This window comes from Pezoporus occidentalis, unplaced genomic scaffold, assembly GCF_034315485.1.
Source record: "Pezoporus occidentalis ecotype Australia unplaced genomic scaffold, CSIRO_AGI_Poc_V1 ctg75, whole genome shotgun sequence".
NCBI lineage: Eukaryota > Metazoa > Chordata > Aves > Psittaciformes > Psittacidae > Pezoporus > Pezoporus occidentalis.
The window spans coordinates 1,242,838-1,269,394 of record NW_026916104.1 but is presented as its reverse complement, the minus strand read 5'-3'; the positions used below and the strand labels follow the sequence as shown (position 1 = coordinate 1,269,394).

Sequence of the window (26,557 nt, the reverse complement as noted above, 5' to 3'; positions counted from 1 at the left end):
TCCCCCCACCTTCCGCAAGAAAGCTTGAGAAACAGCACCTGCTTTTGTTTCATGGATCAGGCTTAAATCACACGTACCACATACGTCAGACCTGATACAGTTTCTGTTTTATGCATGGCTCTTGCTATGCTCTCTGTGTGTATGTATATATATGTATGTTATTTATTATTATTTCTTCGTACCATCCTGAGCTTTTTGAGACTTGGCAGTAAGGAAGACCTTGTGTCATAACTGACATATGTGACATCAGTTAATGGGGTTTGTCAACATTTCCTGCTCTTGCGAATTAGATTAGTATGGCTGGTTTGAATGGTACCTACTTTTCAGCAGTTAGTTTCAGCTAACTAAATTATTTCAGCATTGCCTTTTTTAAATCGGGATTTGTTTGTTTTTCAGAGTTGGAGACCTGTTACTGTTGCAAACTGCTATTTGCATTCATAGCCCAAACTTTTAGGATGTAAACTCAGTTTAAACGATCATGAAAATGGAATGTTTCATCTCACCTACTTAATGGTAATATAATTCTGTGGAGGGCATACAAGCTTACTGTTAAAAATAGTTTAAAGGTTTCCTATCTGACTGTTGAAATGATTGTTCAAAATCAGAACAATCTGTCCTCCTCCTAGACCTATTAGGATAATATTTCTTGCCATGACAAGTGATACTTCAGGTAACCCAATATGCAGTTTTTATAATCTGATTGCACTTGATCTTAGCTGAGGGGATGAACATCTGATCCTCTCTGGAACTGGTGTCAGTGTGCCCCTTGCTCTTATGCTAAGCCAAACAAGTGCTCTATTTGGAGGAATCCCCAAATCACACAGATCTCTCCCAGTGTTGGACAGTTCTTACTGCTCCTATTTAAGATAGTGATATTGACATATGTTATACGTAAATTAAACACAAAACACCTGTATCTTACTGCTCATTGTGCTTTGTGAGATTAAAATACATTTAAACTACAAAATATATTTTAAAGCTGCTTTATGTGAGAGTTGGTGCGGTTTCTTCTAACATAAGGTGTAAGATGGGAAAGTGAAATTCTGCATGCTGTACTGAGGACTGTTGGAATCAGGGTTATCTGTATGATTTCCAGTCTGGACTACTTGCCATTCAGCACAGCTTTTTTTCTATAGTAAGTAACAAAAAAAAAAATAATAAAGCTCACCTGTGCTACTATTTTGGGAAGAAAGGAAAAGAAAACAAAACCATAAAACCAAACAATCCTGTCTGCCCTCCTTACCCCCACCTGTACTAGATAATGGTGAACTGTTGCCCATAAATGATGAGTTTTGTTCCTGGCACTTACAAGGGGTATGATCTGGTAGCACCAAAGTGCTAGGTCCAAATAGGAGGGTAAGTGTAAGTATCTGAATCTATTATATTGAGCAATAGGGTTGCTGTCTGCTGGCTGTTGTAGTAAAGATGTGGGCTCCATTCCCAGCCCTGCTGAAGTCTGAGTAATTTCTGTGTGTTATTTGCATGCTAGGAGAATGTTTCTTGATGTTGGTCTAGGGTAAGATATGACATCTTACTTGATTTCCTGGTGATGTTTTAGCTTATTTTACTCTGGAGGTCGTTGCATATCCTGAAAGAGACCAGAATAGGTTTGTTAGTTTGGTGACAAGTCTAGGACTTCACATACAACATTGGGTTTGGGTACAAGGAGAAACAGATTATTGAGAGTTTCAGATATCCTAGAAATTCACGAATTAATAATGAAAATTAGAGCACGATTTAAGAAACCAAGAAGGATTGTTTGTGATGCCAAGTACTGAAAGAGGTTAAATAGGACAAAACCTGGTAGTGAGTGTGAGCTCCTGGCTTTTATCTTAACCTTGTGGGTTACTGGTTTTTTTTTCTGCAGACTTGAGAATGCAGTCTAGAACAGGGAATCCTGAATTACTTGGCTGAAATATGGAACATTCAATGTTCTGATAATACAAATACATGCAGTACTTACTTCATATATTAAAAGAATTTTTATATGTATCATTATGTGGAAAACTATAATTGCTGCCTAATTCAGCAATGACATTGAAATAGCTCTCTATGTCCAGAACCTTACAGATAAACAAAAAACCTTAATGTCTAATGAAGTAAAAGTAATCTTTAGGAATATTTTTACCCTTATGTTATCTTTCTGTAGCCAATATTTTGACCAGTGAGTAATGTGGATGTGTTTTATTATTGTTTTTGATAAAAGGTGTGCATGCATACAGCTACAGATGTCAATTCACTTTACTTTGACATACCTATGCTTCTAAAAACCTTTCTGCATTAATTACTTTGCATTAATTGTTTGAATTATACCTTTTTTTTATCAGTGCCTTTTGTAACGAGCCGTGTTTGTGTAAGAATTTGTTGGTTGGGACAGCTGGAAGTCAGTGCTCAGAGGAGGTGAATACGTAATGTTTTCAAACAGTGGTGGTTCCTCTGCAATACCATGTTTCTGTGCTTTTGGGGGGGGGGGTGGTTCAGGGAGGCTGTTTTTTTAACAGGGAGCGGAAATAGCTTTGAAAACACTGGAGTTAGCTTTGACAGTTTTGCACTGAGATTTTCATGGGACAGATAAAAGCAATGGGCATGCAGGCGTGACAAATCCTACTCCTTTGCGCTTCAGGAATACTGTGACTTGATCAGAAGAAAAGGGTTGTGATGTTTTGTAACCGTTTGTGATTTGGTAAAACCGGAGAATGCCTGCAGGGAAATAGTTTTCCAGGCCAGTTCATCTGTAACACTTCTTGTTATTAGATAAAGCTTTTGGCAGTCAGAGCAAAGCTACCATGTGGCTTTGGTATCTGAACTGGTGAGGATAAACAGGAGTTAAAAACCAGCATAATGTAGCAAAGGCTAAGCAGGAATCGTGCAGTTTTTAATTCTTCAAGCTGTTTCTGAAGAGGTGAGAGATTACGCGTTTGCCAACTAGTCTGTTTGTCTCAGGCGTGCATTGGACCCAGTCTTAGTAGCTATTTTGGCATGATTCTGCAGGCAGCATAGACTATTTGCAGGACTTTTTTGTGTTGGCAGCTGGAGTTGGCAACAAAAACTTGCACTAACGTATTTGGTAGTGTGGAGCAGCCTCTTACTGTATTCCCTGGCAGGGCAGACTCTGTAATCAGCGCTCTTCACTTCTGGTTTGCTGATGTAAATGTGAGGGAGGAATTCAGATGGCATCCAGAAAATAGTAAGATATTCTGAAGAGCACAGTTTATTTATTCATTTGGTTTACTTCCTATGTGAATAGGTCAGGCTGTGAAGCCTGCCTTTCTTGAGCAATACTTTTAAAAAAGAAAATAAGTACTTTTTTCTTAATGGGTCTTTGCTAATTTTCAATTGCAGGCAAACATTTAATAAGGAGATACTGTAATTATTGTAACTTGAACTGTCTAGACTGACAATGTGGATGTGTAGCTGTAATAATGCCTTGGAGGAATGCACAATTTGGACCTATTTAAAACAATCTTAAATTTAAGGCTTTCTCTCCAAAAATGTTGTAATATCTCGAGTCTGTAATCACGGCAATGTGACTTTTGATGTGTTAATAAAGTACAGAGAAATATTTGCGTGTTCTCCACTATTGAGAACACTTTTTTTCTCAAGGAGGTTTGGAATGAGGGCAAATTTTCATTTCCCATATTTTATAATGTGTTAGTTGTAGCTGATGTGATGTGTTATAGCTTCAGGTTTTATCAAGGAAAGATTGTTTTAAAACTGTTTGTTAATTTTCCAAATTATTTATCAATTTAAAATTCTTTTCAACTTTCGTGTTGGTTTGGGGGGGGCTTCTTTGTTGGTTTGGGCTTTTTTTTTCCCCACTAAAAAGGTTTATGCTCGGTTGAACATTATTTGTGATCTGGTTTTATTTCCAGTTTAGAATGTAGCAGATTTAAGGGATAAAATTACAGGTGTTTGTGAGTTTGAAAGACTTTTCAATATGACAAGAACATAGGATGAATTACAGCTCAAATTTGGTACTAGTAATTTTAATCCAGTTTCATCCACTGGATTATCAAACACAATGACTTGCTGTGATGTTTCCCTGCAAATAAGAACTACATATTGAAAAGACACATATGTACATGTGTGTGCCTACATAGATACACAGACAAGTTATATATAAAACATGTATATAATCAAATATTTCACATAGTAGCTTATGAGATGCTAATGAGAGAAAACATGTAATGAATCGACAGTGAGAACAGCCCTTTGAAATGATTGTAGGAGGTCACAGAAGAAATAAAATATTTCTGTATAAACAAATACTGAGAATCCTTCCAGTAAAATAACATCCATGAGAAGCACAGGGCTTGACATAGTGCAGCAGTTCCTGCCTGGCAGCCCCTGACTGGAACCCAGCTTCCGGTGCTGGAGCAGAGAGTCAGATGTATTGGGCAAGTGGTGGGCAGCAAGACCTCACAGGGAGCAGATGGAGTTGGGATGGGCATAAATCACAAAACAGGCTTGGCCATTTTTATAGTTAATGGCTTTATTTAATTTGGTATGTTTTCATTTTGCATGAGGTATATGTAGATACATTTTTTGTGCGTATGGGAGAGATGAAAATAGTATGTAGTCTGGGGGACTAATGGTAGCGCTCATCTTCTCTGTCCTGCTTGCTTATGGACTTCCAAAATTTTCTTAAATGTTTCCAGCACTAACAGGACCCCCCGTTTCCTGTGTGAGCAGCCTGGTGAAATGATGAGTCCTAAGGCTCTCTGGCTTTGTAGTGTTAATTTCATTGAAAATTCTTTACATTTGAAGAATGGCAGGAAAATACTGTGAAGAATCCTATTTTATGGGAGCTTGTAATCCTGTGCAGACAGGAGCAGGTTCCACCTGCTCAGAACTTGGAGCTGAACATCAGTCTTAATGTGGTGCTGAAGTGTCTTGTGAGCAAGAAGGTCTAGGAATTGTTTTTCAGAAGGGCATTATGTGACTATCACAGGCAAATCTGTTTGGTGTTTTATTAACAAGATACAGAGTTAGCTTGTACAACATCTTGCCACCAAATATGCTAAAGTTTTAATGAGGTATTTTTAAGGGAGTAGACACAGTTCAGCACCACCATATGGGAATGTCCACGGGTTATTTTGGTAAAGAATTAAGACAGTTCTTAAAAACATGAATATTCATGTTATGTATCTGAAGGGATAGGAAGAAGCTTTGCTGCAAGAAATGTAGGGAAGCTTTTCCTATAGGAAAGCTGCTTCTACTTCTAAAGGATCTGTTACAAGGCTGTTTGATCCATGGATCTGAAGCCTGACTGATTCCAGAAGTGGGGCTTTGGAGACCTAATTCGTCTGAGTTTTGTGGAAACTTGCTGCAAGTTTTATATTCTGAAGAGTATCCCCCAGCTAATCAAAGGTTTTAGTTCATAATATAGCTGTTATTTACTGTTACTGAACTTTAAAAGTGGTGGATTTCCTGTTCATTAGTGTGGAATGTTTTTTCAAGCATGTCATCTGTAATGAATAATCAGATGTCTTATTTCCTTTTAAGTGGCTTAGAGTGAATCATGTTTTTCAGCTTCAATATCAAGTGTGTCCAAATGGTGTTGAGTTCCAGTTCTGGTGTAGAAAGAGATTCAGAGTGCTTTAAATACAGTTTTGTATAATTAGGCATTTTTCTTCAGAATTGAAACTCTTAATGAGGGAAAGTTGCCAGTCCAAAGAGGAATAATTCCTTGCCTCATGTTGATAACACTGTATTTAGCCTGTGCTGATGATATTTTCAGATGTATTGAGTGTCTGTTTTTAGTGATCAAACAAAACTTCAGCAGAATTATGCGATAATCTGACTAACATCAGGAAGTTGCTACTTGGTATGCTGAATTCTCTGGATTCTCTTCTCTCTCAAAAAGTTACCATTGCAAAGGTTAGGATTCTCTGAAAAGAAGCATGTGGTTACTTGGCATGGTGCTGCCTTGAACAGGTAATGAGAAATATTCTTGAGAGACTTCGTATGAATTGCTATTAGTGTGGTCTACTACTCAGGCTAATATATTTTCCTTCTCATCAGGTCTAGTAAGCTCACTGGGTACTATGCTAATATGGTTATACTGTTTGCTAAACGGGGCAAACAAGCTTGGTTATCTGCATGGTGGTGTTTTACCATATTGGCTGCGCACTGAACTTGTTTTACAGTAGTTGGGGATTTGACAGACAGGTTTTGTTTCAGTCACTGTTATTTAACACTGAAAATTTGGCACTGATGTAGAGAACCAAGAATACTTAGATCAAATTTAAATGTGTTTCAGGGATTTTGTGTCTGAGTCTCCAGTGTGATTCTTAGTGATAATGATTTTGTAGATCATGTCTGATTTGCCGTATTACTTTTAGTGATTATTACTAAAGACTGTAACCTTCAAAGCATAATTGAAGTTCTGCATTTCCTGCTGCTTTTACAAAACAAGCTAGAGGCGAGGTCTTGAATAGTTAAGAGCTTACTGGGGTTACTCCTGGCAGTTGCTGTGCCTGTCGTGCAAAGGATTGGTATTTGAGAACAGAACATCCCCACTGAAAGAGCAGAGAGAACAAAAAAGCTCAGTAGAGTTAATGTGTGTTAACTTCCAACATTGACACAGTCCGTAAAGAATGCATTGCCAGTAACAGCAAGATAGGATTTGAATTCACTGGTTATTTGCAGTAGCTTTCTGGGTGAAAACTCTTAATGCACACCTTTGAACAAGAGAATTTCTCCACTTTGCAAGTGTTTAAAGCCATCTTGCCATATCTACTATGGAATATCTAATGCACTATCAGTAAACACCATCATTTCCTTCATCCAGTTTGGCTCTTGTACACAGATACTGTGCGAGGCAGAAAACCCTTTTTAAGTTCCTTAAATCTACTCTAATAAAGGATGGATGTATATCAAAAACTTGGAAAAGAAAGTGTTTCTCATTTACTACTACATGTTGTAGGGAAGTCTCTTGTTGAGTCTCAGTGATTGTAGAACCTAGAAAGGCTCGTGCTGGTGTCGTGTCTAAGACCATATGAACTGGAAGCTCATTACTATGAGGGGTTCTCTGGGTTCTTGATGAATAGTGTGCCCCAAAAGTTCAGATACAGTGTCTGTCTGTAATATGAAGTTTGAGGGGGAATTTCTCAGGCCTGTAATATCATCAGCATGTACCTTTCTGTCTCCAAAAGCAATGAAATTCTATTCTCTTTTCAGTCTTTTTAAAATCCTGCTTTATTATGGCTCCTCCTTATCATTAATTAACTTCAGATTTTATTTGCATGAAATACTAGTTATGTATGTTTGTGATTATGGTAACTTATAAATCAATTACATTATGCTGGTTTATTGTCTCAAAGGAGTGATATATCCTGCTGTAGTTGCTCCTAGCTCTTCCTATAATGACATGTATCTTCTAGGCTTATCCCCTATCCGCTTAGCTTAAGAAATAGTGCAAGTAAAATACTTTGATCTGAGCTTACCAGCCGTTTTGGGGGAGTTTTGTTCTGTTCTAGCAGCGGCTTTCTGTTGGGTTTCTTTTCTGATCAGTGAGGGGACTTTTTGTTTTGTATTGCAGACACTGTGTGGTGGAAGGATTTTTTAACTCTCATTCTTCAGAATAGATTTTTCTTGCCTAACGATTTGTCTCTGTATTAGCACAGACTGTGTTGTCTGCTAGTATGAGTCAGATGATCAGGATAGTTCAAGGATCTCTAAACAGGACTTTGCATATTGCAGCCAGATGACCTTACTTTATGAAGCTATTAAACATAATGTTTTAGCTTGCTTCAAGAAGAGGTGATAACATAAAACACACAACAACATCTTTTCCTGTCACCAAGACAATGCAGTTAGTGAAAAGAATACCTGGCTTACATCAGACAGGTGTAGGATTGTCATTCTAGCAGTAGGCTTTGCAATGAAAAAGGCAGAAACCTCAGTTTTTCTGAACAAAAGTGTCATGGACTCAAACATAATGTGATGGATTTAAATTGTGGTGGAGATGTGCATACCTTACCTAGTGTGGTGTGATCTTTCACGGGAGAATAAACAGAGCCTGTTTTGTACTGTTTTCTCTCTTGGCATCTTCTCTTATTTGTGTCCTCAACTGTTACGGAATAGATGACAGGGTAAGACGAGGCAGTCACTGTCCCTTGCTCATCCCGCTCTGCGAGCATAGGCTGGGTTATGTAGATGTGCTCCGCATCACTGTATGCTCATTATGGAAAGTCCTCTCTTTTACTGCTTCGTGTTTCTCAGAAACAGTTTCAGGGTTATTATTTATTATTTTTCTTACCAGCAACTGCATTCTGATTAAAAGCTGGGATTTGCTTCCGCTAAACATGCCAGGTAAATGTTTACAAATCGTTTACTTGGTATTCAGGAAGGGTAAAGCCAAGGGAAAGGGTTTTTTAATGAGATATTATTGTATCCTTTTTTCTTTAATACAGCATCGTTTAAAATGCTACAGAGGTTTGTGAGTGGGTATTTTTTAAGTTTTAATGGTGAGGTTTTTTGTTGTCACCCCTGCCCTCTCTCCGCCCCCCAAATGATCTGGTGTATTAATAAATAGTCTTGACCCTAAAAGTTGTTCTGAGTTAGAGGAAAGAAAAATACACAAAAATACTGGAAAAAATACTTCAAAAATACTGGAAAGATACAACTGAGCTATCTTACTTGTTCTTAAAAAGGAAGTTTTAATAAATGTGGTTGAATATAAGTGAGTATTCAAATAGAATATGTCACTACAATATATACATATGAATGCTTGATCGTTTTTTCTCTGCAGACTTAGTTTTAGTGGTTCCCACCAGATTACTCTGACACTTCAGGCATTTTAGAAAGGAGCCAAACTTTTAATGAGCTTTTTATTTGTAAGATGTTAGTTTGTGTGTTAATTGTGGGTAATGGTTCAGTGAGGATAGAGGTTTTCGTCAGTTTAGTTTTCTTCTATGAGTGGAATCAAATAATCATTAGCTCTGTAGGAAGTAAATTATTTTCAATGGATTCTGGTACTATTCTGTGAACAGCAAATTCAGTTGCAGAAATTCAGTATAAAAAATGTCTGAAGGCATCAGAATAAATGAGGATGCTTTTGGGATTGCAGAAGATGTCCAGACAGCAGTCATGCAGCATGAATTCTTCCCTGCCTCCTCCTTCATGGGGATTCCCATTTATCTTTGTGTCGTGTAATGCGGAATGATGTGAGACAGGCACTGTCGTTCTGCTCTCCTCTAGGTAAAGGTAAAACTCATATGTTTGACCAGCTGTTTTTCTGTAAGACTCCAATGCACTTCATGTCAGGGAAGACATGTGATAGTCTGGGATGCTCCAATAACCTGAAAAGGAATGGACAGCTGTTCTATTATGGAGCGCATTAGTTGGTCACCATTGTTATAGTCTCTGAAATTCCATATAAAGAGGTATCTGTGATACTTACTTCCCCCCCCCCCCCCCCCCCCGAAAACTCTCATCATGGCAGATACCTTTCTGTCCCGTGGATGGAGGCTTCCTGACCTGGGTTCATTCTGTTGTTCTTGTTCATTCATTTCTCATGATGGAAATGTGGATATAGCTCAGAAGATTTATATTGCCAGATTTCTTAGTCTTTTATCACAGCTGTTAGTGACAAAATCAGAACAAAAAGTTTGTTCAGTTCTGTAGTTTTTAATGCCACTCAGCATGGGTTCCTCCTTTTGCCCATTCACCCAGGCGCAAGTTAAATGTCTGTCTTGGCTCTGAAATATGTCCATATGCAGAACCTGAACACCTCTATGGTTTGTCTGTTTGCAGTTGCTGAGAGATTGATTTTTTGAGTTGAAAAAGTTTTGAAGAGGAGAGTTAGTGCCTCCATGGCAATTATATAGTCATAGTGTTTCCTTCTAACATCCTAAAAGCAGAGTGCTTGCTACTTGCTTTGTGTGCCAGTGCAGATCCACTAAAAATTACCTTGTTGCAGGATTTTGAGGATGTTTTTTCTTGTGGCAATTCAGAAAACTAAGCTTGTGCTCTTAAGGAGCATGCATGCCTAGAGTGATGTTTATATGCTCATATAAACTCCTGGTCTTTCATAAAATAATGTTCTTGTGACCTTTTTGAAGGTTGCTTTGTAGTTCTTTTCTGACTTACCTTTTATTTTCTACTGCATACGTATCACTGCCATCTAGTTTTTTAAGGTCTCCGCAAGCTACAGTGGCACTCTAAAGTAAATGGTTTAGTGGTTTAACCTACAGTGTGACAGTTTTTATTATCTATAATCAAGTCAAAGAGCATGCACTGTTAAATTGGTACTGAAGATCTTCACTACAAACAACACTCAGGTTTGGAGATTACAGCTGAAGTGACCCTTGCTGCTGAAGACACTTCTGCAAGACAAGGTCTCTGGAGTCACTGGTTACTGCTGTCGTAATAAGCAAGAGGGCAAAGATTACTCCTCTCTTTTTTTTTTGTGATTGCTTGAAAGTGTGTAGGTTTGCTCTGTCCTAATAAATGCCATGAAAAGGATATGCCCTGAAATGTAATGTGTAGGGATAAAGTCATACTGGTGGAAATTTAAAATCATAGAATGGCTTGGGTCGGAAAGGACCTTAAAGATCATGCAGTTCCAACCTCTCTGCCATGGGCAGGGACACCTTCTGCTAGACCAGGTTACTCAAAGGCCCATCCAGCCTGATCATGAGCAGTTCCAGGATGGAGCATCCGCAGCTTCTTTGGGCAACCTGTGCCAGTGCCTCACCACCCTCACAGTGAAGAATTTCTTCCTAATATCTAATCTAAATCTGCTGTCTTTCAGTTTAAAGCCATTCCCCCTTTTTTCTTTCAAATGCAGTGCAAGTGTTTATGCAAACAGTACTATGATCATTAGTTCAGTAATTAACGGTGTCAGCCTGACAAATCTCTTCATGTCAGCTGCAATGTATCTATCATCTGGCTTCAAAGGATACTTTGTGGTTAGCTGTGTTATATGTGTTGTTTTTGTGGTTAATAACGTGCTTTCCTCCTGGTTTTAAGCATGCAAAAGACTGTTATTGTAGCTTGCTAGGCTTGCTCTTGGAGCTGTGTCTTAAATTTGAAATATGGTTAGAAAACAGAACTGTGCTTCTCAAAATTATGTTAGGCAATATTAGTTATAATTTGTTAATTTTTTGACAATGTGATGTTCATGTAATTTAGTTAAGAAACTTTAGGAGGAAGAAAAAAAAGTCCAAAGAAATATCAGATTAATTACACTCAAGATAGGGATACAAAATGAATTAGTCACAGATTTAAAAGTTTTGAAAGCCTGGTATTTAGTCTTTTTCTGCTACTTTCAGTTGACAATCATACAATTAATTTTCAAGTTCTAATTAAGATATGTGTAAGATAGCACTTTGTGGTTAGGCACTTCCAAAGAGATAGTGGCCTCAGTTACAGAATTACATACCTAGCTCAGACTTTTGTGAAGTTTAAAGTTGGAATGTTAAAGCCAAATATTTAAATATGTTCATTTAAAAAACAAACAAAGAAATTGAGTGCAGTTTTTCTACCTTATGAAATGATAATTCTCAAATCTGTAGCAAAACCTGCAAATAAAATTCAATGTTCTAGTGACTCTCAAGTGTGGCAGTGGGGCTTCGTACTGGGTGAGACCTCTGTGGTTTTGGACACTCAAAGAATCGGAAGTATTTTGTAATCATGTTCTTATATGTTATCTGTGAACTCAGGAGTTACAAATCATGCTGGTTGAATAGTCCTATTTCTCTAGCCTAACCGAAAAATACACTGTATGAAGTGTTACATTTAAAAATAGTCTAACTTGCAAAGAAAGTTTATTAAAGCTATTACAGGGTATGTTGGCATTGAAACTCTTTCAAGATTTAGAATTGTGTATTTAGGGTTGATTTCTGAAGAAACAGAACAGATGGTATTGAAGCAGGCAGCTGACAAGTGATGCAGCAGAAAACACTTATTAAATGATATTTTGTGTGATCACGAAATGATGAGAGCTTTTTAAAGTGTTACTGCAAAATTTGGTTTTGAAGAGCAGATCGCATAAAGAAGGGGTTTTATGAAGGGGGATGTTGCATTCATGCTTCTCCAAAAAATACTTTGACTTATCTGAAATCTCTGAATTAGTGTTGAGTTATTTGAAGGGCAAATTGAAATTATAGTCTAATGTACTCATGGAGAAGGCATAATCAGGTTATGGCAGTCTTACTGGATATGTGCGGGATAAGAGATCTGCCTTTAAAGCCATCTGGTTCCTTAAAGCTCTCTATAGTTGTGTATAGTTATTCTAAATCAATTGCTGAGATAGAACCCAAACCAGGAATAAATTATTATAATTCAAAGGATGCTTACTACTTTAAAAAGAGATAGATTTGAATGCTGCATGTTTTAATTAGCCATAGACTAAACTAATGCTTATTAATGGTTAATAAGACATTGTAGAAGTTTTGATCCATGAAATAAATGGTGAAACAATTAAACCTCATGTTTTAGGTAGAATAAAACAGAGGTGGCATTATCCTTTTTTCTAGGTTAGGGGAGTTCAGAAGAATCTTGTAGCACCACTACCCTGTCACTTTATTCCAGATTTGGTTTTAACAGGGTCATAAGCCTCCTATGTATTTCTCATGGTGCAATCCTTATAGAAACCCCTGTGTAGATGAAATGTTTTGAAAACCTGAGAAATAGAAGTACTGCGAATGGAAGGATTATATGTTTGTTATGTCATGCAATTCAAAGGTGCGTATAAATATGTTGGGGTTTTTCAGAACTGCCATTCTGAAAATTGATTTTTTTTAAGGAGTCAGGCCTTTTATTGCCTTTTTAGTTTATTGACACCAGTGACCAATACCTGGAATTAAAATTTGGCATTCCATATAAGGAATATAAATTTCTTGGTTGTTTCCACTGGAATGCCAACATTCTCATTCAACTGTGTAAAAAAAACCTGCCTAATGCAATTAGGGTGATGTGTTTCTATAAGAGCTTTACAGCCAACTGAGAGTTGCAATAGTCCCATTTGCCTTGCAGATTTTTGAACTGGAAAATTAAGATGGCACAACACTTGCTTTTCTGTATTGTCAAATACTGCAGTAACAGTGTGATATTGGGAATTAAATAGTACCAACAGTGCTAGATTTTACATTTTGTGTAACAGTGCCTTTAATGTACAAAACTGCTTCTCTATTGGAATGTTTCTTTTAGTGACATTTAAGTTTATGAAATTAAAGGAACAACACTTGGACCAGTATTTATATTAGTACTGTCTAGTGTGAGGTGTCCCTGCCCATGGCAGGGGGCTTGGAACTAGATGATCTTAAGGTCCTTTCCAACCCCAACCATTCTATGACTGTATGATATATCAGCGCTGCAAGATGTCTGCTTCCAAGGTTGCATGTTAAAACTGAAAGCTTGATTAGCATTCTTTACTGTAATGCTTTATAATGGAGTACTCTCTATTTGCAGATCAAGTTTGTTCATCAGATCGTCACTGTTCTTCAGTAAAAAGTGGTTGGTCTGTACAGCAATTCTTTACTGGCATTTAAAATACAGAAATCTCTTTAATTTTTCTCAGATTTAATTTATTGAAGTTCACAAAAAAATGTAAAACTTCACCTGGAACAAAATTAGGATTTTCTTTTAGTGGAATAAAAGACTTCTGCATACTGCTGATGGCCTGCTGAATGCAGCATTTCTGTTTCTGTGTTTGTAGTAAGTTCTGAAAAACAGGTTTTTTAACTAAACCAATAGCTTTCTCACAGAAGTTAAATTTAAAAAGAATTGTTTGGAAGCATGAGAGAGTGCCAGTTGTGAAACCGGGGGGCAAGGGTTTATGTCAAAGCACCCTTGGCATGCAGAATACTTGTGGTCAGTAGAGACCCTTGGGCTTGGGATTGTTGAAATACCAGTCTCTGGAGCTGACCTAGAAGATGACAAGCTGTGAGCATCCCAGCAGTCATACCCTGATCCACCAGCCTCCTGCATCCTACACTCCCAGTTTGTACTCCCTACTGCAGAATGGGGAGTTGGGGTTTGAGTATTTTCAGGCTGTCAGTTTAAGAGCAGCATTAACAGAAAGATTTGCATGACTGGAAACAGCTTGGAAACATGGGAGTGCTGGAGTGGAAATGGTTGGACTCAGTGACTGTAAAGGTCTTTTCTAGCCTAAACAATTCTATGACTATGTTGCTTGTGTTAGAGCTGCTTTCATATTTGTATCTTGGTGGTTTCAGAGTGCTCAACAGTTTCTGTTTGTAGAGGTTGGATTTTTGGAGAAGCATGGCTTGACTTTGCCAGAAATTTGGACTATGGATGTTTCAGGAAAATATATTTGGTGTTTGGTGATCAATATTTTTCTAGACAAATAGCTCCCTTCTCCCCATTTTATTGGATGATTTATGAGAAGTTGTATCAGACTGGTTACTTGTCTGACTTCTGCCACTTAGACATTAAAAAAAACCAAAGCCAAACAACGAACCAACAACCAAACAAAAAAGCCAAACCAACACTACAATAAATATGATTACTATTTTTACAATAGTGAGTTTTTGCCCTTTAAGCAGGGAATGCAGTTATTGTGTTCGTGAGCAGATACTTTCTCTGTGGAGGGACAAACTCATCACTCATCTCATTTTCTCAAATTCTACAATGAAATTGCAGCCAGTATAATATCGTACTTGGTTCTGCTTGTTCCTTACTCTTATAGTTTATAAGCTCTTTAGCATTATCAAAAAGGTTTAAAAGGGGTTGCAAAGTGTTAGCTAGCTGTAGTCACTCTACTCCTCCAAACTAGAGGAATGAAAACCGATTCTCATTGCTGGCAGCTCTTAATTGCCTTTGGGCTGAGTAGCAAGTTTAATATGTGTATTACTTTTTCCCTTGTGCTTCCTGTCTGTGTCTTTATTTTTTATTTCCTTTTTTTCCCTAGATAGCAAGTCCTTGGTGCCAGGGGCTGTCTTTTTGTCACAAATGTGTAATCTGCAATTGAGACATGCTGGCAAGTAATTGGTACTGTGAGGCATTATGTGGTGTTAGTGATAAGTACTATAGATTTCTCATTCTGGGTGCATCAGTGTCAGGTTTGCACTGCTCAATTTGGGATTGCTTGTGGTAATTTAGAAAATTATGTTAGGAAACACTGATAAAATGGTGACTGTGTAACTTCGACATTATCTGAGCAGGTACTAACCAGGGAGTAGTTCTTCTGGGCTAGGGATTGTGTGTGTGATGTTGTCTTGGGTACATGGAAGTGAATGTTGAAGTTCTGAAATTGCATATTATGTTTTAGAAGTGACTTCTTGGGTCTCAGCTCCAGTTCCACTATCAGATCTCTCCTGAGATTAGCTTTAATTTCCATCTTGTATGCTCTTAGCTCTCAAGTAAGGATTCACTGAAGAAGGTTATTTTGGCAAGGGAGAGCAACGCTCTTCACAATAAAATGTCAATTGAAATGTGCATTAATTTTGCTGTAGCTGTGAATCAACAGTGAAATTAATAGAAATGTCTTGTGACTTAAAATTCTTGCTGTTTATAATCCCTCACCCCCAGTGTATTTGCAACTCTAGCCATCTAAGCAGAGCTTAGGCCAGAACCAAGATGCTGATTGATGGTCTGCCTCTTATTTCTCATCAGTCTTTTCTTAGAGAGCAAACTGGTTGGCTCTTGTCCAGTTTAATCACTTGCTGTGATATGAAAGTGATCTTTTGGTTAAGCTATAAATTAGTTCAGAGAAATTGGCGCTGATATTGAAAGAGCTGAGGAGTATTTTGTGCTACTCTTTCAGGAGTGAATCTTAGTATATATTGTGTGTGGCTAAGTAAGTTCCCTGCTTGTACTTTCAAAAGGACCTTAGATCAGCCAGAACTGATCCATAGTGCCAGGTCTAACTTGCTTCCTTCAGTGTTATTCTGCAAAATAAATTGCATATCTACCTTCTTTTGGTTTATTTACAGTAAACAAACCAGTTGAAATTGGATTTAGGTATTTTTGCCCCTGCTCACTCCAGCTTCTCTTCTGTTTTAGGTTTAGAAAAGTAACTGCTGAACCTAACTTTAAACTTCCCACAGAAAATGTTTCTCACTAATTGTTGCATATGAAAGTGACACACGGTTTCTAAGGTGTAGTTCGGCCTGAAGTTCCTGTCTCTAGAGACGAGTAAATGGTGATTTCTAACTGATGGGTTGCTCTGTGTATGTCAGGAAAACGCTAGTTGGATGGGTAGGTATTAGTCATTCCTAAGGGAGAAGCATGCGGGTCTTAGTTAACATGACTAAAGTCTTTAGCGTAATTGTTTTCTAGAATATAAAATGTACAATATTTGGAAGATACACTTTCATACAGTGTTTTTTCATAACTCATAGAGAATGCTAAAACATACTTTTTTTATTTTAAATAAAACCTTTTTTCCCCCCTCTTACCACAGGATAATGAGAAAAGGACCCCTTTACATGCTGCTGCCTATCTGGGAGATGCAGAAATTATTGAACTACTTATTTTATCTGGTATGTTCTGTTCCTGTTAATGGAAAAAAAAAACTCTATGCACATCCAAAGCAATATTTATGTACATCTCACACTGTTTAGCATTTATTGAGATACTTAATGTAATAGAAATTAAAGATGTTTGTACTGGAATTTTGGGTTCAAAACTTATCAGTGTTATAATACTGTGTAGTTCTGCTTTAAAATATTTCTTTGTAGAAACCATTCTCACAGCTATCTTTATTTGTAGCTTGATCAGCTTTAAGTGGTTTAGTCTAAAGACATGATAGTTTGTTATAGGTAGATGTTACTAGCATTGCTTTTGTTTTCAGAAAGATAAAATTGAACACAGAGGATGACATCCAGAGTTGATGGTATTATTTTTAAGTATCCTTTGCTATTGGCTTAAATGTACAGAATAGAATCAGGAACAGCTGAGTATTTTAAACTCTCACATCTCTTTTCCTATTTAATTGTACTAAGACAAAGTGCAAGTTCTGTAAAACAGTATACTTAAAAAGGTAGAAAACAATGAAACTAACCCAAAACCTTGTAAGCAGAAGTTCATGACTGATATGGATTGGTTTTGATCTTGGATAAATCTGCCTGTCAGGTAGCTTGAAGCTGGATTTGTGATATGGAGATTTAAGGTTAAACAGAAAGATTAAAACTTGTAACAGCCCCATAGAACTACTTAGATCTTCAGTCTGCTAAATGGTGCACCTTACCTGTGCAAAGCTGGCTATTTCAACACCCCATCACTATCCTCTCCATGAACCTTTAATAAATTTTGCTTTAAGGAAATAAGATTTTAAAGATTGTAGGTGTCACGCCATAGTTTCAGTTGACATTGCTTGGTCCAGTTTAATTTTTTATAATTTAGCAAGGTATAATTTTCTCATTACATATATTTACTCTATATAATTATATATACTTATAATTAATTAGAATCACATTATGGTGGTGTTTTGTCTGGGTTTTTTTCTCATGGAAGTATTCTATAGTCATAACTTGTTGAGAAAATTTCACCTGTGTTACTGAGAAGGTGCTGGTTTTCCCTGTCAAGGAAAAAACAAGTTCTGGTGACTCCTGAAAATACATAGACCCCATTCTTCTGAAGAGAGATCGTGGATTTTGCAAGGATATTTCTTTCTGTTTCAGTTTTCACAGTGATTTAAAACAAAACCAAGTAAACTCCCCAAACAACTGGCTGTGTTACAAACAAAAGTTGTAGTCAGATACTTTTAGGAGTGGATCTTCTGACTGGTGTGGGTGAACAGAGTCCAGTTACCAGAACTGCAATTGGAAGAAAATACCTCTCATGGACAAAGGGCATATGGAAGGAGCAAGATTTTAGTTCAGATATTAATGAAACAAGATCCTGATTGGGGGATGGCACTAAAGGAAGAAAGGTACATCATGCTATTTGGGCACATAGCGTGAGTATAACTGTGACAAAAATGGGAGAACAAAGGAGGGAAGTGAATAGCTAAGAATTAGGGCTGTATGAATAGTCCAAAGTTGAGCTGTTGCGTGATGGAGAGGTGGTGGGATGATGCTGTGTCTGTAGATTTTTTTAAAAGAAGACTGGGAGGCATTGATGTATCTCAGATAAATCTTGATTTTCATTAAATAAATGTTACTTACACAAAGCAACATGTTGAGTAGTTGCAAAATCAAGAGCTTCCAAAGCTGTGGATTGTATAGGCAATATCAGTCTAACCTTTGCTCATGGGCTGTGCTGCAGACTTCAATTATGTGTTTGTGCCTTGCTGTAAAAGCACAGCCTCATGAATTTCACAAGGAGGGGGTGTGCTTGGGAATGAATCGGGGTGGTACAGTGAAGGAGGCACAGATGCCAGTTATTGATGTATCTGTATGTGAATGAAGAGGGGCATTTAATTGCGGGATGAGAAAGTGATGTCTGCATGCTAAGGCTGTTGAGTTTGAAAGGCTGTGCTGTACTTGGCTGCCTATTTGTGTATTACCTGCTTGCAAGCTGTGATCTTAGGCAAGCAGCTTAAACCAGACTCTTTAAAAAGCAGCTACCAATTTAGTCTTCCTCATTTCTGAATGCTGGATTTAAAATCTTTGAGGTTTGTGAAGTGTGAGTGCTCACAGCTGTATCTAAAGTGCTGCACCAGCTGGTTCTCTGAGAAATCAGGTCTAGGCGCCTTGGAATGCACAAGCCAAGATCTTTCTTTAAATTCTCTCAATTGGAAGATGGGGCACAGAGGTTTAGTGTATTTATCCTCTCCATTTCATAAAGATAGGGAAAATTTATCTATTGTGTTTCAGCTGGAAATCAAATATCTCCTTTGAGACAGATATATAATGTTACATTTTGTCCTAATAGGTGAGCATTAGGGAGAAAATAAAGAACATCTGTTACCAGAGCAGGGTTTGGAGAACACTTGCCATGTTGCAAGACCTCTTTTTGAGCAATGAAAAAATAGTTTGTTGAATAAATAACAGCAGTCTACTCTGTGCAGTAAGTTTCCATGTAAAAATTTTGTATTTAGCTTTAACTACCCTATTGTAATATATATGCACCAGGAAATGAATTAGAATACTTCATCCTAGCATTTCTTACATTGTGAGAGCTTGGCTTTGCAATTTGTAATACCCTCTAAAAGAGTGTTGCTGGAAGGTTACTGGGAACCACTTTATAGTTTTCCTGTTGTGCAGGCTATACTATAAAGACTCTTAGCTTTGCCTTTTTTATTCTTTCTTCAAACTGGATCTCAAAATGACTGAAGTCAATATTAATCTTTCCACTGCTTTTGCATGATTCTTCCTCATTCTCTATTAAAAAGTGTGTATTGTCTGTTACTTAGACATAGGGCTTTTTTAATTTGATTGGAATGTCTTTTCCATCCCAGTCCAGGGGTCCACATTGCTTTCAAGTATGTATTTTGGACCATATGTTGCTGTTAAAATACATTACTTTGCTACAGACGTAAGCAACCCATATTGCACATTCTGAAGATGGAAGCGATTCAGCCTTTTTGCCGACTCTTGTGGAATAAGTTTTCAGTCTTACAAGCATACTTACTTAGTTTTTGAATTCTTGAGATATATTCGCACCAAACCTCAAGGTTGCCCTGTGACCTCTCGTATTGTAGCCTTTCACCTGGGCAAGGGACCTGAAGGTGATAGTTTGAATACAGACTCTGAACAGCAAAGAAAATTGCTTCAGTGACTCCAGTTTGAGGCTGGGACATTTAGATTGCCTTTTGTTTTTCACCTTGAAACACTGATCTTCTATGAACACTAATAAACTTGTCCCCTGAGGATGTGAATATCTTGCCAGCAAATTGTCATACCACTGTGGTCTGTGGAAGTCTAAGTATTCAAATCAAATCTCCCTATTAGATTGTACCTAGATAAGCAAATAGCATTCCTAAATTTGTTAGGTAAGGAGGTGAAAAATAAATAAAAGGCATGAAGATGGTTGCTTATAGTATGCAGATTGGTGGAAGGTTTAAGTTTTAGTCACTTGAGAATCATCATTCTAGAAGCATTTTCTCTTTTGTATGACTCTGTGAAGAGTCGTTACACATCACAGTTCTATTTTTATGATGTATGCACAGCTCTGCATCCCTGTGCACAAACACATCTGTTTACTTTGCATAATTACACTGACTTATTACAAGGGGATGTAGTGATAGGACAAGAGGGAATGGTTTTAAGCTGAAAGAGGGTAGATTCAGATCAGATACAAGGAAGGCATTCTTTATTAAGAGAGTAGTGAGACACTGGCACATGTTGCCCAGAGAAGCTGTGGCTGCCCCCATCCCTGGCAGTGTTCAAGTCCAGGTTGGACTGGGCTTGGAGCAACCTGCTCTAGGGGAGGTGTCCCTGCCCATGTCAGGGGGTAGATGATCTTTAAGGTCCCTTCCAACCCAAACCATTCTATCATTCTATGATTCTGTGACTTTAATTGTGTAAATAATTGATGGCAAGCTACGGAGAAGTAGAAAAGTAAAATAATTAAGAATTAACTGAATGTCCAACTTTTTGTTCTTTCCAAGAAGTTCTGATTAAAAAAATTAAACCCTTCTTTCAGTTAATTTCTGCATGTCTGCTGTTCTGGGGAGGCTTCTAGCTTTATAAAAAGTTATTCTTTCTTTGTCCTATGCTTTCTTCTAATGTCATCAGAGTCTGTTCTGCAGGCAAGAGACACGTGAGGAGCAGGACATGATTCCAGAATGTTTTCTTTTGATTCATGTTTGTTTTCTTTAAAATATCATGCAGACTGTTACTGCTTTCACTGGAATCAGTGCAGTTCATGAAAATAAACATCTGAATTATCTGCTCTTTTGTTCTGAATAGTTTTAGTTAGTGTATTGCATTGATACTTATATACTAACACCACATTTCTGTTTATTTAACCCAAAATTTTCACTGCGTGGAGCCCAGCATGAATCTGTTGTCAAACTCACTCTCATTAAGGATTGGCAACCCATGAGTTTTTGTTGTGCTTTCCTCTGGGTCAGCTGGAAAATGTAAGAATTGTGCTGATGCTGGAAAACTATGATTACAGTAATAACGGATTTTGGAGGATAGTAAAGACCCTTCAGTGTTAACTCCACTCTACCTGTGTTTTTCATCTAATTCTGAAGCTATCCAGCTATTAAAGTACATGCAATGACAGTCACGCAGCTCAGCTGATGAAAGGCTTTAACAGCCGCATGAAGCTCCCTTTGTTTGGGTTGCAGATGTATCCACATGCCAAAGGCATTTCACAGGGGCTCCTTTTATACTGGCTGTATCTTTCGGCTGCTTCCTCTTCTTTTGACAGTGGTGTTGGCTACTGTTTTGAGCTGTCCTAACTTCCTTCTGGCAGCAGTAACAGTCAGTTTTTGTGAAAAAAAAAAAGTAGCCCTGATGCTCACTGGGAGGGAAAATGGAGCTGACTTAAGAAATGGTAATAGCTTTCAGTAGCTCAAAGAGTCAGAGAACCTTGTGCAGCAATCTGAAACTTGAGGTGATGGCAGGGTTGTGGCAGAAACTGTGAAGTTATGAAACAGACTTCTTATATTGACAAGACAGCAAAGTTGTGGAGATTGGCTTTGACTTGATTGTCGTTTTCCTCCCCTTCTGTGGCCAGCGTATCGACATGCGGGTTTTTTTGATGGGGGAAAGGGGTGTTTGTTTTGGTGCGTGGATTTTTTTGTTTGGTTATTTTGTTTTAAACAATAAAAATAAAAAACTGCTGTCAAAGCATCATTGTGGCTGCTCAAAAGATATTCCAGTCCTGTCCCCCTCAGATTTTTTTTTTTTCACTCTTCTGTAGATCTGCTATGCATTTAGCTTATAAAGTAAGAAGCTTTCTCCCAATAAGGTCTTGTTCTTTATTACTGAAGCAATAAAGTTTTCATTAGGAAATTGCCTTAGATATTTAATACTGATTGCTCCAATTTATCTCTCAAATTGCCTTTTCCTTTACAGACTTTTTTTGTGTTTCCTTCTGAATGTTGACATATTTTTCTATCTAATGAAAATCTCCTCCTCCTCTTGTTCATTCTGCAGTGTAGTCTGAGAATTTCTGCTTGCCACTCTGGGTACTTCCAGGATCATCATCTTTAGGTAAAAAGTGGATCATTTAGGAAAGAAAAATTTCTTAAGCTAATACTAGCCTGTAATTAAATAGGATTTAATTACAGTAGGACTGCTGGTTATTCTCTGTCATTTAAATCTGAGATCTTCCTAATTTCTGCAAAGATCATTCCTGGAATTATTTCCATATACTGGCTGTTGAGACAAAGTTTGTTAACTTCTTAAAATGTAATCTAAAGATTTTACACACTTTATTCCTAAATAAACATTTCAGAGCTTCAAATACTGATCATCGGTTGTCCATATTGCATATGTGGATGAAAACACTTCTGCTTTATTTGCTTATATTACATTGTTCAATCGCTTGCACATCTTGTACAGTAACAAGGGAAAATACCATCAGTCTAAAAATACAGACTACAAACAGAACATGAAAAAATGGCTTGTCAGTACTGTTGTATTTCTTTTCTGAATCTATTTCCAACTAGTGACACATAAGAAATGCAGCCACTGCATTCATTAGTCTTCAAGGACCTTTTCAAATAGGAAGAGTTTGGTGCAGAGTTGCTCGGGAAGAGAGTCTCAGCGAAAGTTCTTACAAGAGGAACACTGAGGTGCTGAGACATGGCTATATATAGTTACATGGCACTTTATGGATGAAGGAGGAGGTGTGTGGCAGTTCCTTGCAGCATTTCCTGCCCAGTCATTCATTGCCTGAGTAAGCATCACTGAGTTTTTCAGTAGCTTCTGTAATAGATTTATTAAATAAAACATACTTTTGTAATTGTCAGTCTTGTGAATGCAACTTTGTCAAAGGAAATGTAAGATTCAAGGGGGAGAGAGGAAAAATATGTAAGCTTCTTCCCTCCTTTTTGCAGAGTTCAAGTTCAAGTTAAAGTAGTGATGATGGGTATTTGTGTTGCAGTATTCTATTTTTTATCTCTGTGAAGCCACCACATCCTTTTCCTGTGAGCTCTATGGCATTAAAGGAAAGAAATATAAAAAAAAAATTACATTAAATAAATGAAATATTTGAGCAGTTTAAGACCAGGCACCTGAAGTCTGGAAGAACCGGTGTGTGGGGGGGGAAGCTTGAGTTTGGTGGGTTCTTTGTTGCCTTTTTAACAAATTAGGGATTGAGGTACCCTGCACTGTGCTTTGAAAGAACAAACGGCTGCATAACTGGCATTTGAAGGCATTTGAAACGTGAGAAATGCCCTGGTTAACACGTCAGCAAGTTGAGCTTCACAGAGATAATGTTGCATCGGCAGTGTTGTACAGTGAATTATGTACATACATGTGTTCAGACTGTCTTCAAGCAAGCCCTGAAGCAAATCATCTTTAAGCAACAGATACTCAGTAAAGGTATAATATATTTTCCAACGTTTGTTTCCAAATCTGGAGTAGAGCTTTAGCCCAGTGGATTAAGGCTGTAACTTCCTCAGTGTTGCATGGTAGGAGTATGATAGGTTTGAGGGAGCTTTATGTCTCATAGAGAGCATCTTATGGCAAAGGGAACAATTGTAACATTTTCCCCAAATCGTGTGCTGCTAGGAAATAAAGAACAACCTGTAGAGGGATTATGTCCTGAGATACAAGGCTGTCTGGGGAAAGGTGATTTATGAAATTTAAGTCATTCTTGGCAACATTTCTTGAGGAAATTTAAGGGGCAAATATGTCTGTGTTAATTTAAAATACTGTTTTGTTTAACGTATCTAGAGCTATAGAACTCCCAGTTCTCACATTAATAGTTCATATGTGTTTTTTGGTAGTGTGCTTGTTCTGATTATTACTTAAAGACTTTGCTAGCAATTTTTGAACTCCTGTGTTTTTTTTTTGGGGGGGGGAGAGAGGACGCACAAGCTTGGTGGTGGTTTCTTAAGTAAGTCTGTCAGTTACAAATCTTTTGTCAAAAGTCAGCTTTGGTTTTTTACTTCTTCAAAGAATCTACAATTTTTCTGTACATTTGAAAAGTTATCTTAGTGTCTATGGATTGCACTAATTAGTAGATGTATTAGATCTAGGTTTCCTTGCTTCTTTGGGTGGATGATGACTTACAGGGTGGGGAGCAGATATTGTTGATTTTGTTCTTTTGAGAGGACCATGCTGCTTTTAGATACTGCTTCAAATTTCCTGAGGCATTTCTTTGGCTAATGCTGGTTTTCTGTCTCACCAGAAACAACAAACACTTTCAGATATTCTTTTCCTTTAGTTGTAGGCGTTTTGATTAATTTACCACTGGGAAAATCTTTTGTGCAGTTTCTCTTGTATTTATTCCTGCTCACTTCTGAGGAGATTTTTAGGCTGTGTGTTAAAGTACCAGAAACGTCAGGGAACAACTTGGCTAACTCATATACACAGGCTGTACCCTAAGCACGTTCTCACTAGGGGTTAGGTAACCGCTGCTTCTTTTGGGTGAAAATGTCCATTTCTCCCCTTCTGCTGGACATGGTGCTTCTCCTGTCTCAGGCTTCATCTCCTGAGTGGATCTGACCTGATCTCAAGTCTTGGAAATGCATTTTCCTGAGGACAGTCAGATTGGTGGTTTGGCTAATGACCTAGGAACTTCCATAATTCCTTTAAAATGCTTCAAAACCATTAGTATCCTAAAATTAGAAGTAAAAATTGGTAGGGCTTTGAAAGTCATCATTCTTTGGTGTTGGCTGTACACATTAAGTCAGGTGAAGCTTGGAGTACCATTTGGCTCTTATTTTTGTCTTGACTGCTGAAAACAAGGTGTGGCTAACAACCTGGAAGATAATCAAGAATTATAAATACATTTAAAATATATTGTTTACATTCTCATTTACTGATTATTCAGGTTATTGTCTTTTGGATTCTCAAGAGTCCTGTGACATTTCTGGTAACTTCTAGACTCCTGAAAGTCTTTGTTAGAGTTCTGTGGAGAATTTTATACAGTACCTTATGTTATGGTACCCAGTATAGTGCGGTACACTAGGTCTTTACAATGGCTGACAAAAGCAGATATTTGTAATTAAGTGTCTTAAACTTTTGTTAGATTTTTAGGGGTGGTTCTTCAGATGAACTTGAACTTTTCCCATTCCTTCAAACTTACTTTTTAAAAACTTTTGAACTTGGAAAATAGGATGACACCCAAAGCTTCTGAAATTTGGGTAAGGAAAGATGGAAGCCTCTGAAATCTGTAGCCAGTGATTGTAGCCAGTGATTAGACCTCAGGTTCTGTCTGGCACTTGGAAGACCCTAGGGTCAAAGAGGGAGTTTGGATCTAGCGTCAGCTTCCATGTTGTGTTCTCAAGCCTGAAAGGGATGGATTGACAAGAAACTGATTAACTTGGAGAACTGACTTTAAATCTTTGGTTTGCTTAGTATACGCAGCCACGATTTTATACAGACTGCTAAGTTTCTTGGTCAGGTTCAGCTTGGTTCAGCTGGACTGGGAGAGACTTCTTTGCTGATGCAGGTCTGGGAGACTTGGATTAAAATACCCTGTCTCCCAGTTGAGTATCCTGCCAGCAGCCTGTTTGACATCTTGTTGTTTTACTGGCCTTCTATCCTTTTCCGCTTTTTGCATAGAAAAAAAGGTGGTTCTGACATAACAGTACTACATTTAGCCTGAGAAGTTAATAATCTCTGACCATGTAGCATGAATGTTACCGTGTGATGTGATATATATTGCTCTGTGAACTGTTTTTTCAAAGCTATAGCATTTTGTCTAAGTTACCACATCCCTCTAAAATCTCTACAGTTTTCAAGTAAAGATGGTTAAACTTCCACTGAAGGTATAAAACCCGTCAATTATATGTGTCTCCATACCCACATATGTCACAGAATGGTTGAGGTTGGAAGGAACCACCAGAGGTCATCTAGTCTAACCTCCCTGCTCAAGCAGGGTCACATAGAGCACACTAATAAGGGCCATATGTGTATATATATACATATGCATGTGTGTATATCAGTAAGAAATTAAATCATTGAGCTTAATCATTAGGTTTTCTTGTTTGTTGAAGTTAGAATGCAGTTCAGTTTTTTCCTTCAAGCAAAAAAAAAATAATCCCCAAATCCTTCTTTCCTTTGAAGAGGAAAATGTTAACATCCAAACCCAGGCTTATGTCCCTTACAGATGTTTGTAAGACCTTTTTCCTGGGGAGGGAAGAGACACAGCTGTTTCTCAGGTATTCCTTTAGAAGCAGAGAGGCGTGCTTGTTGCAGTTCAGCTCATGAAGGGAGATCCAGGGGGTCATGAAGTGAGTTAGCTGACCTGGGGAGTAGAGAAGATTCATTCCTAAACTCCCAGTAGAAGCAACAGCTTTATTCTATATAACTACACTTCAAACCCACCAACCACAGGGAAACTGGAGTCATGGGGAATATATGTAGCCTCTTTATTTTAATCCAGAATTTCAACTGTAGTTGGAAAGTATGAGATTTTTGTTGCTGAATGATGGCAAGGAGCCAGTCTTTCTACCCAACAGTCTTTTATGTGCCTTTGGAAGTGTAAAAGATGATAGAGGATTACCTAGTGTAAAAAGATGAGTATGCTTTGATGGAAAACTGTTATGGGTGCAGTGTAAAAAGAATTT

At 37.7% G+C, this 26,557-nt stretch overlaps 1 protein-coding gene across 3 annotated transcripts in view; it reads left to right on the top strand.

Moving 5' to 3' along the window:
- ANKRD28 (ankyrin repeat domain 28) overlaps positions 1 to 26,557 on the top strand; it is a 117,742-nt gene that overhangs the window by 46,332 nt on the left and 44,853 nt on the right. For all 3 annotated transcript variants that reach the window (XR_009961444.1, XM_062602045.1, XM_062602044.1), the window contains exon 3: positions 16,376 to 16,454. Coding sequence is in view for 2 of the 3 variants with exons in the window: in XM_062602045.1 (XP_062458029.1) it covers positions 16,376 to 16,454 (79 nt within the window). In the remaining variant the exon portion in view is untranslated. The remainder of the gene's footprint in view (positions 1 to 16,375; positions 16,455 to 26,557) is intronic.